The 19084-nt window shown below is 39.2% G+C and overlaps 1 protein-coding gene across 3 annotated transcripts in view; it reads right to left on the bottom strand.

The window, feature by feature from the left end:
* Positions 1–1785: 1785 nt before the first annotated feature.
* Positions 1786–19084, bottom strand: part of TMEM200A (transmembrane protein 200A) — a 77637-nt gene continuing 60338 nt past the window's right edge. For 2 of the 3 annotated variants that reach the window (XM_067702115.1, XM_067702113.1), the window contains exon 2: positions 1786–4752. In XM_067702115.1, the coding sequence (XP_067558216.1) occupies positions 3261–4736 (1476 nt within the window). In that variant the 5' untranslated portion in view covers positions 4737–4752 and the 3' untranslated portion in view covers positions 1786–3260. Of the gene's footprint in view, positions 4753–18877; positions 19014–19084 lie in introns of those variants that run through there. The other variant, XM_067702114.1, reaches the window with a different exon arrangement.

The following is a 19084-nucleotide window of genomic DNA, read 5'->3' on the forward strand; positions in this document are numbered from 1 at the left end:
CCTGCTTCTCAAGGGCACACCTCATGTGATGGGCACAACCCCAAATTCGTTGTTTAAATCCTAACCCCCTGTACCTCAGAATGTAACCCTATTTGGAGATAGGCCCTTTTAAAAGGTAATTAAGGTGAAATAAGGCCTCTAGGGTAGGGCCTGAATCCAACATGACTGGTGTGGTCATAAGGCAAAGATACACCAGAGACACACAGTGAGAGAGTAGCTTCTGCAAGCCAAGAAGACAGGCCTCAGGACAAGCCAAATACCTTGATCTTGCATTTCAGACCTGGAGAAAATAAATTTCTATTGTTTAAGCCACCCAATCTGTGGTATTTTGTATGGTAGCCTGAGCAAACTAATATACCCCGGATAGGCCACAGGCCTTAGAAACTCTTTGGACTAGAGGCAGCTAGTTCATGGTCCAGATTCCTGGGGTTTCCCAGAGGAAGAAATGGAGTTTATAAGTAATCTGCAATATTTATAAAAGCCTAAGGGAAATGCACAAAATAGAGTCTAACTAAAATTCCAGGTTCCATTGCTTTGGGGTGGAATTACATCAAGTCAATATGGCGACATCAGCTATTTCATATGCGTCTAAAATTTTACTTAGCAACATGTCTTTGATTAATTTAAAATAAGAAAATTATTTATTGTTTAATAAACTTGGTTTGTCTGGTAAGTAAAAACTCAGGCTTTTTGATGGAGTGGAGGCTGAACAGAAATCTCTGCTTTGAGCTCCCAATTCCTTTATTCAAATCTTCCAAGACCCATGCTGTTTAATCCTCTTCAAATTGCTAGAGCTCTTTCAGGGGTGAGCTGAACAAATTATATGGCTTTAGTCATTTGTCACATCAGGGGTGTTGTGAGCCATTGTTTTCAGATCTGGGAGTATCACTGACATTTGCTAGATGCTATGTATCTGGTTATCTTCCTGAAAGTCAATGAAATTTTAAGTGAAAATCATCCTAAGTGTATTAGCGTTCTCCAGAGAAACTAAACGAATAGAAGATCAGATAGATAGACAGATCGATAGATAGATAGATAGATAGATAGATAGATAGATAGATAGATAGATAGATAGATAGATGATAGATAGATAGATAGGTAGATAGACATTTATATATATATACACACACACATATATTTATTTTGAAGGATTGGCTCTGGAGCCAAGAAATCCTACTCTCTGCCATCTGCCTGCAAGCTAGAGAGGCCCAGGAAAGCAAGTGGTAGTTCTAGCCCAAACTCAAAGACCAAAAAACCAAGGGAGCCAATGGCATAAGTCCCAGTCTGAGTCCAAAGGCCTGAAGACCAGGAGCACTGATGTCCTAGGGCAGGAGAAAGTGGATGCCCCAGCTCAAGTAGAGGGAGGGAATTCATCCTTCCTCTGCCTTTTTGTCCTGTTCAGGCCTTCAGTGGATTGGATTAGATCCACCTGCATCGGCGAGGGCAATTATCTTTACTCAGTCTACCAACTGAAATGCTAGTCTCTTCGGGAGACACCCTAACAGACACACCTAGAAATCTGGACATCCCTTAGCCCAGTCAACTTGACACATAAAATTAACCATCACGTCCAAATAACAAAATATGAAAATAGCTCAATACAACAGGTGGATGGACCTAGCTCTTTAACCTAATAGAAGCAAAAGAAAAAAGCCAGAGCACCCAATGCAGACGCTAGGGTATCAAGCCCCTTCAGTACAACGTATCTGAAAGTTTGAAAAATGGTACTTTGAACAGAAATGTATTTTATTCAAAAAATAATAGAAATGTATGAAGAACACACACTAGTATTAAGACTGGAGGTTTATTAAATGCTTTATTGTAAAGTATTAAGCCCACTCCATTACAATACACAGGCTTGATGTTCTAACAAGTAACACTGTGCCTCAGTCCAAGGAAGCTCGTGATGCTAATACAAGGTGGAATTGTGGGGAGCTACAAATACAAAGATATCTTCCTTCTCCTCTTCCACAACAACTGCAATACTGATGTTCAGAAATGTGTATGCATTGGGAAAAACTTGTAAAATTTCCTGAGTGTTCCGTCAAACAATTTTTTAAAATTAGGTTACCTTAATGGAAAACATGAAAATTTTCTGATGGAAAATGCATTTTAATATTTATTATCTTCAATAACTGAGAACCACAATCCAAAATATCTATTAAACCATAAGAAAGTCTTCAGAGTTACCATACGGCTTTCTAGCATAAGGTAAATGTCAAGGCAATGTATCAAGGACTAAATTTTCTTCAACCACCAACTTAGTGATATGCAAAGATAAAAGAAATGTCAAGGTTAGCTGATTATCTTCCAAATAACAGGATCTAAAAGATATTGGGGGAAAACAAGGATGTGGGAGTGAGTGGATATTAGATGATAAGAGAGACGGCTAGGAAAAGGTACTGAGACTAGTTAGCATTAACTAGCATGTATTTTTATTCATTAGTCAATCTTTTCTTCATATATGTAATTATTTCAAGATAGCACTTCTAAACACTAAATTGGTTCATTCATTTTTCAAGTCAGTTGCAAAGAAATTTTGATTCTGAATATCTAAAGTTATAGCTGAGCATTTTGATATTTACCCCTAAGAATATCTGGCATTCTCAGCCATGGCTCTTGAATACATGGTTTCTTAATAAAATATCACTAAAATAGAACTGATGTTGAAAAAAATACTGCCTACCTAGAGCTCAGGGTACTAGTCACAACCAAACTCAACCAATTCTTGTCAATTAGCTACTCAGTACTAAGCCAATTTACCCGATTCACATTATTTAGCTTGCACAGAAGCTAGATCTTTTTCCTTTTAAATAATTTAACCAATCCTATATAAAAGCAAATTTTCAGAAAATGACACCTAAGATTGGCATTGAATTTGGCACTTCTAGTCTACACTTTGGTACCCTGCCTCTTCTAAACTGGACACTTTGCTCCATGAATATGACCATCCGTGAAAGAACTTTAAAGTAAAGAATAGGAACTTTAATTTGGATGGAAGTATTTTGTATTCATATTAATGAAAGAACCCATGCGCTCAAGGGAACAGAAAAAAATTAATTCATATGCAGTAATATAGAGTACTGCAATCCTAAGTAATCCAAACATATAACCATCTCCATTACAGAATTAAGCAGCCAGGTCTAATACACTACAAACCATTTGGTTAAAAAGGCTTATAACCAAGGCTTTAACAAGGGAACACTGGTGAAAATAGGTTTAGAATATATAGCCTTGTAAAATAAGATCTTTTTTCAACATTAAAACCTTGTTTCAGAAGTTCCCCGCTTCAAGTTGTTACTCAAAAACTCATCATGTTCGAAACTCAAATTGTTGTGAGACCTTGAAATCATAAGAAGCTTCTCCTTATTGGTAAAGTCTTTCTTGACTGCAGCCTGGGGTACAAGCAGCCTCTCCATCGGGTCCTCTTTGTTCTCTAGTTTCATGTATCCTTTGCTGTTGCTTCGATCCAACCGAGGCCAACTTGGATGTTTCCGTTGTTCTGCCTGAACGGTTAAGGTGGAGTGACCCCGGTCTAAGTCTAAGGATTTCGAGTGTGACGAGAGCAAATGCAAGGATGTGTTGGACCCAAACTGTCTTCTAGCATCCCCAGGAGACAAGAGCTGTCCAGCCCCAGGTCCAAGGGCCACAGAGGACTTGTACTGACTTGACAGTGACTCCCCAACGGAATTATTCCTTGGGAGCATCATACTGACTGGCTGGAAGGACTGACTGGTATTGGGCAAAGGGACCATAAGGGAGTCCATTGACAAATTCCTCGACCTACTTTTGAGGTTGTCAGCATCCTCAGTGATGTTATCTATACTGGGCTCATCAATAACGCAATTATTAAGTTTGATCACGGGCAATGTAAAAGTACTGATGGACGATGACACAATTGACTTGGTTTCACATTTCTTAGGGCCACTGGTCTTATCATCAGTTGTCTGGGAAGGAGGTGGATAGAGGCCACAAACAGAGTTAGAGCTGTCAGAGAGCAAAGGTGGCATAAGATGTCCAAAACTCTTACTTTCATTTCTCACCAGCTCGTCCTCCTCCACAGAGCTGTCCATCCGAAAACTGCTCCTAAAACCTGAAAAAGAAGCAATGGTATTTGCTGCCAGTCTCGAGGCACAGGAGTTCCCATTCTGTTTTACTTCCGTTTCCCCCATTAGACCAGGGTAGATGCCATTCATATGCTTTTGCTCCTTGATTCTTAGCGTGTGGATGTCGATGACTGTGGAATAGATATCCCTCATGTGTATGACTTTTGTTTCTTTGTCACGGTTCTCGTGAAGAATGGCGTTAGCACAAATGAAAATGAAAATGCCAATCCCCATTGTGAAAGGGCCAAGCATTTTCATGTTATCGGAATGCAAATGCTGCTCAAAGAAGCGAACCACCACACCACCTTGGCTCCGGATGACCTGAGTTTCGTTTGTTGACAATGTCGTCTCAGCATCGATAAAACGTTCTTTTTGAGGCCAATATCCAAGGACTGCCATTGCGATTCCTACAATGGAGATAAGGACTCCTAAAATGAGGAAGAAACCAGATGGGGAATAAAGCCGGATTTTGCCGCGAACAACCACGACATCGGCCCGAGGTCGACGCCTGGCCGGTTTCTTCTCCTGGGCGGCAGGCGACGGGCTGAGGTTGACATGATGCTGTGATCTGGCGGAGTCTTGCCTCTTCAAGGCGGCCAGGCCTGTTATCACTCCACCAGTTGCTATCATAGTTCAGTCTTTTATGCTGAAAAGAAGAGAAAAAGACGACAGTCTGAAGTATGTTCTGAGGTATGCACAGCAGTTCAGCACTTGTTTATATAAGACGTTATGGAAAAACCCGAGCGAACGTTTTGGCCAACGCTGTATATTGTTGTTATTGCTTCATGTAATGCAATGGGGCCGAGGAATAAGGCTTTAATTTGGGTAGAAGTTTTGTTTATTGACTAATGTAAAATTCTGGAGATTTCCTTTTTTGGCTGAATTAGTGTTTCTATTATTAATGAAATGTGAGCTCAAGGTATATTTTACTTAAATAATTTTATCACTTATCATATAAAACAGTTCCTTGGTCACAAGATACACATATTCTCTATCTCTGTCTCTCTCTCTCTCTCTGTCTCTGTCTCTCTCTCACACACACACATCATCCTTCATTATCTGTTATTTTAAAGAAACAGAAAAATCCAGAACACTTAATAGGCCCCAAACAAACTCTAGATTTACAAATAGAATACATTCCAGCAACTCACAGTTCTAAGACCATTCTTGTGAAGGTCACCAATGAACACTTACCTACCACGTTTAATTTTTCCTGCTCAATTCTCATCTTCCTCACTTCTCTCTTTCCATGGATATTACCTGACCCTTCCTTTCTTGAAACTCTCTCTTGTCCAGCTTTTTATGCTACTAAGTCTTCTGCCTCTTCCCTGACCTCACTGACTATTTCGATTCTGGCTCATCTTCTCTCACCTACAAGTAGACCACCTTCCCTCCAGTGTCCTGTCCTTGGCCATCTTCTCTTTATGCTCCCCCTTGGTATTCATTTTCCCTCCCACGCTTTCCACCATTTCCTTTAAGCTAATGAGGCCCAAGTCTGTATTTCAAACTGTAGCCTGAGTTTCAATTTCACATTTCCAGCTCTCCACTGGGGGACATATATATGTACATTGATGCTCCTCTAGCAAAGCTGAACTCACCTTCCATCCCACAGCACACAGAGCTGGACTCACCTTCCACCCATACTACTTGACTTGTCTGACTTTTTCAATGCTCTCAGTTCTCAGGCTTGACTCTCCATAGTTACCTTTAACTCCTCCCTTCCTTCTTCCTCTCATCTTCCAATCAGGTTCTAACTCCTAGAAATGTTCACTATAGAATGTCTCTCAGTTCTACCCCTTCATTCCAATCCTGCTCTTCCCAGCCTAGTGCAGGTCTTATGAACTCGTACTAGACCATTATAATAACTTCCCAACTGGTCTTCCAAACTCCATTTCTCTTCCTCCACAATCAAGCTCACACGCTGAGGGCAGATTAATTATCCTAAAATACAGTTCCAAAGTTGTTTAAAGAGTGGAAGAATGGATAAAATATTCTCCACTACCTACCAAAGTTTTAATCTGGGATTTCAAACCCATGAATTCAACTACTGCCTTTAGCTTCATCTCCAGCTGCTCTCTTTCATTTACAAAAACTAAAACGCAACCATATTGCCTGTACTCCATACGATACCATATTTGAGACTCCGTTAATAATGTTTCATCTCTCTAGATCCCCCTTTTCACATATTTCACATATTATCATCTGGCTAATCACTGAAGCTGATATTCCACTTCCTTTGTAAAGCCTTCTCTGGCTCACTAAGCAAACTCCTACACGAGTTCATTCCTCAGAACACTTTAGCAAGTGTTCTATGGCACTCACCATATTATAATGTCTTAGTTTTTCCACTTCTTGTGGTCAAACATCCAGTTCAATCCACATTATTATTATCAGAAATATTTAATATAATACCTTACACATAGCTAGTGTCAAGAGATATTTGCTAAAATGCTCAGTAAGGGAGTAATACTTTTCCTGAGATTTTCTATATAATCATAATATTACTATACTAACTTTCCTAGTTAAAAATTTGAACAAATTTCATACCAAAATAAACAGCAACATTTTGTGACTTGGTAAAATGGTTGTCATCATTTGTGATGAATAGCTCTCAAGCGGCCAGATCTGGCTGGTAGAAAACAGAGAATATTTTAAGACCCACAAGGTCTCTGGCAAAGTTCTGAGAGGGTTGCTTCATAGCATTGAATTCTGTCTTGCAAAATCAAGCTCTCCCTTTGAATTTCTATTTATGATTTTTGAATTGTCCTTAAATAACAGGGTCGTGGATGGTATCTATAGTTTTAGCTAGCTGAACTGGCTGGTGAGTAAATCCAGCCTTCGTTGGAATTGTAAGTTAGATTAAAGTTAGTTGAATATTGGAAGAACAAACCATATTATAACCCATAGCTCTAGTCTGTGAAATTTATCAAAGCATACATACTGTAGCTTAGAACCTTTGCCAAACCTTGGCTAAAACAAAGCTTAGTGTCAACCTACGTTTTCTTGAACCAAAAACAGTTTCGAGCTCTTGAAAAAAATGCTTAGATTACATAGGAGCCATCTAACTCAATTATTTCCATAATGGCAGGATAAGAATTTGTCTAAACTCTTTCTGAATAGAATGAAAACAAGGGCAAAAGACTCGCATCTGGTTTAAAAGCAGCCTCGGTGAATTCCCATTCCATACACATTCCCAGTCCTCCCCAACTTGGGAAAACATTTTCTGCTAGTGATGCCATTTTCTATTCCTGAAGCTGATAGAGGAAAAGGGGATGGAAGAGAAAAAAAATAGTTTGAGAAATACAGATGAGGAGAGAAGGTGGAAAAGTGCAGTGAGTGACTGCGCTCTTCTGTAAGCAAGCAAAGCCAGTCAGAAGAGACAGGAAGAAAAAGCAAGGGCCGTTTAAGAGTGTGAGTGAAGGGAGGAAAGATTCCTGGAGGAGTTGATAAATCGAGATGAGACTGAGGGGGAGACAGAGGCTCACACAGCTTCTTCAGCCAGTCTGCCCTGGCCAGCCGGACAGGGGCACCAACACGCCCAAGGATCGGCAAGCTCAGGGTGCGTGTCTGTCCTCCCTCAATTCCAATCAAGGCAATTCAACACTACGTGAGCCTCTCTTGGGATTCAGGACCCCAAGCTGACCCTGAGTTGGCAAAGCAAAAGTGTGCAAACTCAGTCCCTGCTTCAAAGAGCTTGCAAGCTAATGAAGGGGCTCATACACCTACATAAAACATAAGGTGGTAACCCCTAGAATACAAGTTTCAATCAGGGAGGACCTTGACAGCAGGCTTCATGCAGGCGAGAGCATTCTAACATTTATCACGGTAAAAACATCACGTGAATGGTACTTCGGGTAAGGTCAAGAAAAAGAAAGGCTGGGGAACAGAGCTCTGCCCAGCCTTTGGCACCCAGCGCGGCACTGAGGGAGGGAACCAGGCAAGGCTAGAGAGGGAGGGGGAGGGCCAGGTCTTGGGAGGGAGTAAGAGTCATTCCCGAATGCTTGAATGCTACACTCACACTCAATGGAGTTGGAGGAAGATGAAAAACACAGTTGTTGCCATCTTAGGAAAATGAATCTCAACTTGTAGATGAAAGCCGTAATGAGGGACTGATATTGGGAAATAGCGTGAGGATGCTAAAGGCAGCTTTGCAATAAGAAACTTAGTGAAACTATAAAACCTAGAGGCAGTGAATGCGCACAGGCCTCAGCATCTTCAAACTGCAATGTCAGCTTGGTCCAATGTGTTCAGTACATGCAAAAACAGCTAAGTCTACTTCTTTATTTATGCTGCAAAGCCACATCTCTTCCATCCTACACTTTTATGACTTTTCTTTTTTTGCTGGTGGTGAAGGGATTGGAGCATAGGGACCCCGTTCACTACAGTTTTCTTATTGTAACAAATCATAACATCCTTCTAAGTTTTAATAATAACAATAATTGTAATAATAGCTAACACACAGTGCTCATAGGCACCACTCGAAGTGTTTTAGGTATAAGAACATATTTATTCTCACAGCAATTCTGGAGGTGGACACAATCATTATGATCATTATGATCTCTATTTTGCAGATGAGAAAACTGAGGCTCAGAGAGTTTAGGTGACTTGCCTAAGGTCACACAGCTCAGAGGTGGCTCCAGAGCGTATGCTCTTACAGAATTTGAGAAGCGGATGGGCCTCTAAATTTGCTCTGAATTTGCTTTTGCTTGAGGTTTTCTTTCCCTGTCCATTTTCTTATTTTGATTCCTGTTTCTGCCAGAACACCAGACCCTAAAGAATGCTTTGTGCCTTTAGAACTGTGACTATGAACCAACTGACTTCCACTTCCATTTCATGGGGAGTAGATGAGGGTGAAGACCCGTCCTTGGGTGAGCACTGGCCGCTCACATCTGTCTAGATCACCTTCAGCATAGGAAGGTGCAGACTCAGAACAGACCACTCTCCACCCCGACTCCCCTCCTTACTCTACCATCCTGGGTAGGGTAGGACCGGGCCTTATTTCCTCAAAAATCCAAGTGAAGAATTTCTCTACACTGAACTTCATTTTGTTAACTTGGGCACAGAGCTTTTGTTTATCAGTCTCTCTGGATCCAAGGCTTCACCCAAACTTCTGAAACTTGAAGAAAGCCCTGTGGTATTCCCCTAGAGACCGCCTCCTAGGTGGACATTGTTAATTTATGTAAATATTCATTCACGTAATCAGTAAAAACTGATATCTGGTATTGTAGTAGATATAGGGCTCAAAATATGTGTCCTGGCCTAAAGAATATAATGATTAGCAGCTATTTTTTTGAGGGGGTCATTCAACTAGCCTAACGAGAGGGTCAGCTACACTCAGTGTCTCCGTATTCTCCAAAGAGATATCACGATTTTGTCAAACGCCAAGCTAGAAGACAGATATTCTTCTGTTAACAATACAAAACAAAAAAAAATTAGTTCGGGTTAACTTTTAGCTACATATCAATCGTCCTATTTTTCATCCTCAGTGTTCATAAATCAGCTACAATTTTTCTAGCAACAGCTATAAAGATCAGCAGCTTAAATTTCACACAACACACCTGCTTCTTCACTGTGCAAACCAGGATCCTGTTGGGCTATCTCCAGGCCTTTGCCATCGTACCCACTAGTCGTAGAGCTCAGAAATCATCAGTAGGAATTCAATTTCATTTGCTACCTTTCTCACTACAGACGCAGACTCTTGCATTCTTTCAAGCACGCTTAACATCTACTCGTCTACCTTGGGCTCATCTCTCCTCTGGACCATGTTTATTGTACACCTTTCAGCTGAAAGCTCTTTCTCCTTGACTAGGAGGATTTCTGCCTGTGTATCACGTATCAACACTACACCATCGCATCTAACTGTCAGGTGTATCCTCTCCTATTCTTGCTCTGATTATACTTCTAAAAGTCTTATTGTTGTTGTCCTTTACCCTTTTTACAAGTTTAAGCACGTTCTGGAATTCGCTTTTCACAGCCCTAATCCATACAAGTTTTGAATATTCACAGCCCCATGGAAGTTTATTTCTGTACACTTAAGTCTTCTTCTGACCACACTGACCTACTATTCTCACCACACGTGAGCCTGTTATACACCAGATGTGATTCTAAATGCATTCACGTGCTCATATCTAAGGTAATGGTAAGTAAATAGACTTGCAGAGTTGAAAGCTTTAGAAGACTTTGAATCCAGACATTCCTTTTAGCCAGCTAAAAACAGGAATGTTGTCTAAGATCTAACAATGAATCAGCAGAAAGAATAGGATTAGAATTTAAGTTTTCAGACTCCCAGGCCAGTGTTCATTCTTGGTTAGATATTCCTCTTTGTATTATTTTTCATGCTATCTTCCAATGCCTCGCTCAGTGCCTGGAATGTAGTTAAGTGCTCAGCAAGTTTATTTGTTGACTGTGAACTGCCTTGATGAAGGCTTGACTATGACTGAAATATGCTAGTAACTAGGGACACAAAGATAACGACACCCGATCCTTGATTTCAAGGAGTATGGCGTCCAGTGGGAAAGCAAAGTACACGTTTAAAGTAGAATGAATGAATTGCTCTGATGGAGCTATACTAGAGAATGCTCTTCCACACCATCTGGAGGAATCAAGGGAAGCTTCCAAGAAACAGCAGCAAGTCATGGAGACCTGGTGCATCAGTAGGAGTTTGCCATGCAGATTCTAGGTCATTCTCGTTCCTCACTGTTCCACGAGAGTCCTCGCCCTACAGTTTTTCTTCATCTTCTCAGCTGAAGTGTGCCTATTATTTTAAATATATTTGATATTGTCTTACGTATACTTTGAATTTTTATTCTAATCTCGAGGTTTAAAAAGTTGTCAGACAGTGAAGCTATCTGCCAAAAGGAGGTGAAAATTAATCTATGCCTTCAGAACCAAACAAAAGCATTATATTAAAACCCCATGTGGTATCCACAGATGTGACAGATGGAAATATTTTCTGTTCAAGCTAGAACAGTTTTAGGACTTCCTTCCCTGTAGAGACATTTTAAACTTTTAGAGGAGGATTTCTAATCTATATCTTTACCAGAGCTGAAAGAGAAAATGCCTATGGGTGACAGATAGCTCAATCATATTAAAGTTTAAAAAATAAGAATAGAATAGAAATCATTTTTTAATGTGTAGCATAATGGTTTTGCACATGGGCCTTGAAATCAGAAAGACAGGGGTTCACACGCTTGCTCCATCACTTGATAGCCATGCAACCATGGGCGTGTTGTTTTAAACTTTTCTCCTCTCAGTTCCTTCATGTATAAAATGGCAAAACCCGTCTTTAATACAGAGGATACAGTACACTGGGGGCAGAAGACCTGGGGGGACTTGAATCCCTACACACCACTTAATAGCCATCCTTGAAAAACTGGCTCAACCTTTGGAGCCTCAGTTTCCTCATCTGTAAAACGAGGATAGTACCAATAAGGTTGTTGTAAAGCAAAGGAAATGATAAATGCAAAGCACAGCTCAGTGTCTGGGAACTAAGGTCTACATCAGTGATGTCAGCTGTGTCTGATTTTAAGGTCTTCTTGAGGATAAAATGAAGCATATAAAGTGTTCACTATTACACTTTACAGTAATTCCTCAATAAACAATAGCTATTAACTCTTCATTGTTTATTATTCATTGCTCAGGTAGGCAAACTAAAAATATATTTTAATATATTGAGTTAAATAATTAATGATGGGTCACTGTACATGGGAAGGAAATTATGACTGCAAGTTTGTCCTGGGATTTAGAGTCAAAAACTATCTGAGTGGCGTCTGTGTATTTTAGTGGCAGAAGCATTAATAATTTGGTGGTTGCAAAGAAGAGTTGAGTGTATGTAAGAGAGAGACAGGTGGGAAATATGTTACAGAAAGAATAAAGCATGATTTTCTTTTCAATTCATTCTATTTGTTGAGATTTGGAGACTTGTCTCTGTCAAAAAATAATAGCAATAATAAAAACAAGGTAGAAAAACCCAAACCAGTTCATCTGCTGTTTTTACTTAGTGATGCAATTAAATCGTATGCCTGAGTAATCTGATGAATTCTGCAAGCACCATTCTGTTTCCATTGGGACACCTGGACATAAAACAGACTGAAAATGAAGAATATGGGTTGGGGATATGAGAACTAGAGAAGATGCTGAAAGGGTGACATAAAGTGAAAATTTACAATATGTGAATTTTGTGACAAAAAGTTTAAGCTATGATTTTATGTACATTCTGAAGACCTTTGCTGGCCTACCATGGAGAGAATGGTTTCTTAATACTTAGTATAGCTCTACTTCCACGTGAATGCTAAAACTAAAGGGAAATAGAGAATTTTTTGATAATTAGCAGCATGATACCCAGTCATTAAAGATAAAATATCATTTTATGGTCAAGTACCTCCTAAACATGCAGAAATGCTAGGAATGGAAAATGCACTTGGAAATCTATATATGTTTTTTGTTACTGATGCTTTCATAACCTGCCAGCCTGACAAACTATAAAATATGGGCCTAAACCAATTATGAGCTGTGTAACAATGACGTGGAACAATTTCTTTCCAAGGGCTAAAAGCCAGGAAGCCCATGGAACACAAAAATCTTCAGGAGGCCAAATAACAGATCCATAATGAGCTGTTAGAAAAAACTCTGCTGAGAGCCAGTGGGAGACATTTTCCACAGGAACAGAAGAAATCAGAACCTCTTTCCCCAAAGTAGAAATATACTTCCCGCCCTGGATCCCAATTCTTCAAATCTGGACAAGTCCTTAGAAGGATTGTCACACTCCCTGTTCACTTTGTTTCCTGACAGGAAGTCGACTTGAAATTGGTGTAAAGAAGCTATCACTAAAGAAGTAACAAATTTACTAAGATGCAGGAAATTAGCTGAGATATTCCTGCATAAAGAGCTGAAGTATTTAAAATCACAAATTGGACTTTTTATATAGATCCCTGCTCTGCAGAAGAACATATTTCGTAACTTCACTTACAGGTAGGGTGACCATGTTTTTGAAGACGATATTGGAAAGTGAGACTCTAAAAAGTAGTAATGTCCTTTCCAGTGATTTTAAATGTCTGGAAAATCCAAATACATGCTGACATTCCTATAGGACAAGGGAAAAAGCTGGAGGGCAGTAGGAAGTTTCAATCCCAGTTGCTCCACTTTCTAGCCAATATCTTGTATACGTCTGTCAGTTTTGCATGGAACACAGCTGTGCCAACACCGTTAAGGATGCAAAAGGTCTTACCTTCTTCTCTACTGTAAAGAAGGAACCACCTCTCACCAGAGCAAAAACACCATCTGAATTAGCAGTGAGCCATGTCATCTTTTAATCCATACTAACAGTACGGTAGTACATCAAATTTCTTATCAAGTTTTCCAACTGTAGCTTAGTAGCTCTAAGCTACATAGCATTTTTAAAACCCTAGAAAAACATTAGGAAATAGTTCAAAGTCCATCTAGAGAATTTACATTTTTTCCCCATAAGTAAAATCTGAGCAGGATTGCCTTTCAGGCAAAATAGAAAGTGGTATGAAGAGAGGCCTTGTGAGGGATGGCAAGACCAGACTCCACAGCTCACACTAAAAAAGAATCTATTAAGCTTGGAAATACAGAAGTCCCTTAGCATTTAGGGGACATGTGCCACAGGTCCTTTAGAGAAGCTCTACTATTGGTAAACGTATTGAAAAAACAATACAGGAGGCAGTGGGGATGCATGTAACTATTTTTATTTTCATTTTCTTCCCTCTCTTCTCCTATTTGTACAGGTTAGTGGCAGCAAGGGGAATTGAGGAAAACATATTTTTAGGCTTCCAGTTTAAAAAAAAGTATTTGTTGGCCAGTCTGTGTTTTTCTTATCTTCTCTATTTGGGAATTACTTGTGCTCAAGGTAAAAACCCAACAGTACAAAGTGAAGAAGTCTCTCCCACCCCTGTTTTCTCTAGTTCCCTTTCCCAGAGGTAAGCAGAGTGTTGGATTTCTCCTAGCTATTTCCAGAGAGGGGGGAGAATATTTTCTCATTTGGTTTTTCACAATTGATTTATACAAGTTGTTTATATACTGAAGAAATCAGCTCTCTGGTAGTGATATGCCTGGCAAACATATTCAATTTATATTTTTACTTTTTTTCATTGTATCTTTAACCAAACTGAAGATTCCAATTGTATGTGGTTAACCTTATCAGTATGTTGATTGATGGCCTCATATAATCATTAGAAAGACCTTCTTCAATGTTAGATTATATTAAAAATTTTCCCATGTTTTCTTCTAATAATTTTATATGCCAATTCTCTTCCATTTTAATTTTCTGATGTATCTGGAATTCCTTTTTGTGTAAGAACTGAGATAGGGATCTACTTTGTTCACAGGTAATCAGTCACTCCTTTCTCGATTTGAAATGCTACTTCCATTACGTACTACTTTCATATATCAGTACTATATACCAAATCTCATGTGCATATGGATCAATATTAAGAGAATGACATATATACATTAATATGTATAAAATGGATAAATAATAAGAACCTGCTGTATAAAAAAATAAATAAAATAAAATTCAAAAAAAAAAAAGACTTACCATTCTGTTCCATTAATCAGTCTATTAGTTTGCCAGAACCAAACTCATTTAATTACCATTTGTATTAAAATACATATTTGAATATCTGATAAGATTAGCCCATTCTCATTCTCCTTTGCCAAAAGTTTCTTGTCTATTGTTACACATTTTATGTTGCCTACGAACTTTAGAATTTGACTTTTAAAAATCCGGTTAGTATTTTTATTGGGATCATGCTAAATTTCTACCTAACTATAGGGAAACTTGGCATTGTTGTACCACAGCAGCATTTTATCTAAAAGGTTTTATTTTATGTTATGGTTTTTTTAAACATAGATCTTTCTTAATTTGTGTTACTTTTTATTTCTTGGGTATTTTGTCACTGGGTTTCTATTGCTCATTGGTGTGTTTTCTGTCAGTATCATTTCTATCTTCAAGTGATTGTTGTTTGGATGTAGGAAGGCTACTGATTTTTGTACATTAATTTAGTACTAAGCTACTTTACTGAACTCGCTCACTTAAATAAAAAACTTTTCAGTTCATTCTCTTAGTTCTAGAAATATAATTATGTCATCCAGATATATTTTTGCCTCCCCTTTCCCATTTTTTTTTTTTTTTTTTGCGGTACCGGGCCTCTCACTGTTGTGGCCTCTAACGTTGCAGAGCACAGGCTCAGTGGCCATGGCTCACAGGCCCAGCCGCTCCGCGGCATGTGGGATCTTCCTGGACCGGGGCACGAACCCGCGACCCCTGCATCGGCAGGCAGACTCTCAACCACTGTGCCACCAGGGAAGCCCCCCTTTCCCAATTTTAAACCTACAATTGCTATTATCTAACTATCCCCCACTACCCAGAGAGCAAAGGTAAACAAGTACACAACAGGAATGACATGGACATCCTTGCCTCGCTCCTATTGAATGGGAATGCCTACTGTTTCACCCTGAAAAAGTACCAATCAATGCCTGTTTTAACTAAGACTTTTTACCTAGAATTCCAGGAGACAAAATTAACTGATTCAGAGCTGCTGAGGGAGAGGACGACAGAGAAAATGGGCAAAGGGCAGAAAAGAAGGAAGAGGGAAAGGTGGGAAAAGTGGAGGACAAGATGGAGAAACTTATTGGGGGAGAAAATTATGGATTATTAGTGCAAACATTAACTATCTGAAAGCATGAACAACTCCTGTATATTTCCTTAAAGGTCCTTACTTCTTTTCATCTCTTCTTTTAAAGAAACATTTATATAAGGACAGGAATTGTCCTCCTGGGTTTGCTGGGATGACTGAATCTTCTACAAATCCTGACTCTAAATAAATATATTAGCTAAAAGGGAAAAGTTGAGAAGAATGATAGACTGTATGAAATGTCACAGATGACTCTGTGCCTGGGTCATCCTGACCTATTCACACAACTCCCTTCTGGCTTTCAGAGGAGGTGTGGCTTGATTTCTTTCCCCAGAGCTCAGTCCTTGCTGAGAGCCTTTGGTTACTCTCACCTTCCAACTTTGATTCAATTATGCAAATGGGTTTCTTGTGGCGATTATCTGGCAACTTCAAAATTATTATTCTCATAAAGCATGCAGTCACCAAGTCTGGACAGAGATCTTCAGCTTCATTATGAGGGGGAAACTGGGCTGGGGCTCCGGAAAGGGGTCTTCCACTTAGCCTGATTTATATTTACCTCCTCGTAAAGATGACGGAGCAAGACGGAATTTTATTTAATTTTCATGCTCTGCAGTGAAATCTCTGTCTGTCCCCTCCATTTACCCTGTTTCATCCTTTGTGTGCAGCACAGCCCAGTGTCTACAGAGACCCATGAGTCATCCCAGTGGGAGGGTCTGTCTGGGCAGGGCCTTATGGCAGGAGCTGGATGGAGGGGCAGGAAGGAGACCACCCTTGCACTCAAGGATTACCTCATACGTGCCTTTCCCCTGCTTAATCGGAACCTAAAGAAGGTATATTTACATTGAACTTTTCTTCAAGGCATTAACAACCCTGGGCTTATTTAAGATGAGTTTATGCCAAGGATGAGCTTTCCTATAAATTCACATGACTTCAATCTGAGGGGTTTTTTTTCGTTTTTGCGGTACGCGGGCCTCTCACTGTTGTGGCCTCTCCCGTTGCGGAGCACAGGCTCCGGACGCGCAGGCTCAGCGGCCATGGCTCACGGGCCCAGCCGCTCCGCGGCATGTGGGATCTTCCCGGACCGGGGCACGAACCCGTGTCCCCTGCATCGGCAGGCGGACTCTCAACCACTGCGCCACCAGCGAAGCCCAAATGGTGACTTTTTAATACTAATGAATCCCAGAAAGAAGGGAAAAAGTTTTATCCTGAATCTTTTCCAAGAGAACTGCCAAGAAGTTCAAATGATTTATCTGGAGACTTTGGGGGAGAGGATGTAAATTGAGAAAAGAATAAAAAGTTAAAAATGAGAAAGGTACTAGTGTTTATTGAGCTCTGATTTTTTTTTTTTAGGAACTTAATACATATTATCATATTTAATCTTCAGAAAATGTCTGTAAGAGAGGAAAAGCTGTACCATTTCACTGAGGCTCAGATAGGGTAAGTAATTTGCTCAACACCACACAGCCAGGAAGTAGAAGAGCAAGATTTCAAGCCCAGATCTGTTTAGCTTAAAATCATGTGATTTCTCCTTCAATTGTATTGCTTGTTAACAGAAATAGGATTAGGGGAAGGAGGCATAATTGGAAATGTTGAGAGTTAACAAGGAGATGAGGGGGAGAAAGAAGAGTTTACCATCGTGAATTTAGGATGTAGTGAGGAAAAATACATTATTTATAGAAAAAAACAAAGGTGTCACTAAAGAAAAAATACATTATTTAAAGAAAAAAATCATATGCATCTCTGAATTGCATGGCATAGTGCCACGCCCTCAATAACTTGTGATTGTTGGTGATGACAAAATGAGTTCAGCTTCTAACCTTTACAAGAACCACTTACATAAAAATTTTCAAGATAGTATGTGGGAAGTAATCAAGTTCCTCAAAAAAAAAAAACAAAAAACAAAACAAAACCAAATACCACAAATACCCAAATACCACATCACCCAATACATAGATAAAAGAAAGATCAAATATCCCCAAAAGCAAGTAACGGATGGCAACACTCAATCTATTTAGCTTCTTATATATCTTATTACTTTGAGGCATAAGTTTTGGTATTTTATCTTTTTACTGCTACAGATTTTACCATCTTGCTCCAAAACTAAGGATATGAAAAACTGACTCCTGTTACCCTAAACTTATAGAAAATATTTTAAAACCCAATCAGCTTAAAGATTTCACTTTTCACCTAAAGTATCAGATGAGAAGTATAAACTAAGGAAATGTTAGCAAAAGGCTTTTGTTAGCACTGTTTATACAAAAGCTTTTTCTCTCTTTCCAGAGGGTAATTTGACAACATGGTTTTTTTTTCCTTTCAATTATATTAACACAATGATTTGATCAACTAATTATGATACACTCAAATAAAGGAATACCATGTAGTCAGTTTTACAAATCTAGAAAATCATTTAATGACAGGAAGAAATGTTCAATAAATATGCTAATTGAATATAAAAAGAACAATGTGGTAGCAATCTCATTTACTCGAAAATTTATATTTTACATACACACACACACACACACACACACACACACACACACACACACCCCAAACACACATGGCTGGAGAACAGACACCAAAATGTACACAGCTGTTTATAGTGTACTGATTGAGCTACACAAGTTCCCCTGTTGTAACTAGAGATATACACAGAGAAAAGATATACATAAAGAAAATACCCAGATAAGCCATTTGGAAAAGAGCTGATTTTATGGTCTAACTAATGTAATTTCTAGTTTGCTCATCTATTAATAAACATCCCAAACAGAAAATTGCTTAAAATCTGGACTTTCATTTCTTCAGGCTCACGTGTGTCTTTATTCTCAAAAGTCAGATTACTCTGTTGTTACGTCAAGATCAACTTAAGAGCTAATACCATGAAATTAAAGCTTGAAGCAGTCAACTAAATGATAAAACTCCTTGTGCAACACTGCAGACACATTAATTTTATCTCCTACCAATATAGCTGAAGTAATTCCTTTTTAATGATTTCAAAAAGGCTGACCAGCTAACTAGCTAGATACCAGGAATATAATAAAAAAAGAAAAAACCTCATGAATTTCTTAGTTGGTTAAAGGCTCCAAATGTTTGCTACAAGGAAACCATCCCTTTACTGACCAAATACAGCCTTCATAAGCGCTGGGCAGGCAACTCCCTCAGCTTTCTCTCTCTACAAGGTCTTCTGGGATGAGACAGCTCCCGTGCGTAGGAATTCATAATCCGTAACAATCAAAACAACATTTGGGTAGACACATAAAAGAGAAGACAAGTATTATGATATCAGAAAGATAAATAATTAGGAACATTCCACCAGTTCAAAAGCAA

Source organism: Pseudorca crassidens, chromosome 13 (genome assembly GCF_039906515.1).
Source record: "Pseudorca crassidens isolate mPseCra1 chromosome 13, mPseCra1.hap1, whole genome shotgun sequence".
NCBI classification, from domain to species: domain Eukaryota; kingdom Metazoa; phylum Chordata; class Mammalia; order Artiodactyla; family Delphinidae; genus Pseudorca; species Pseudorca crassidens.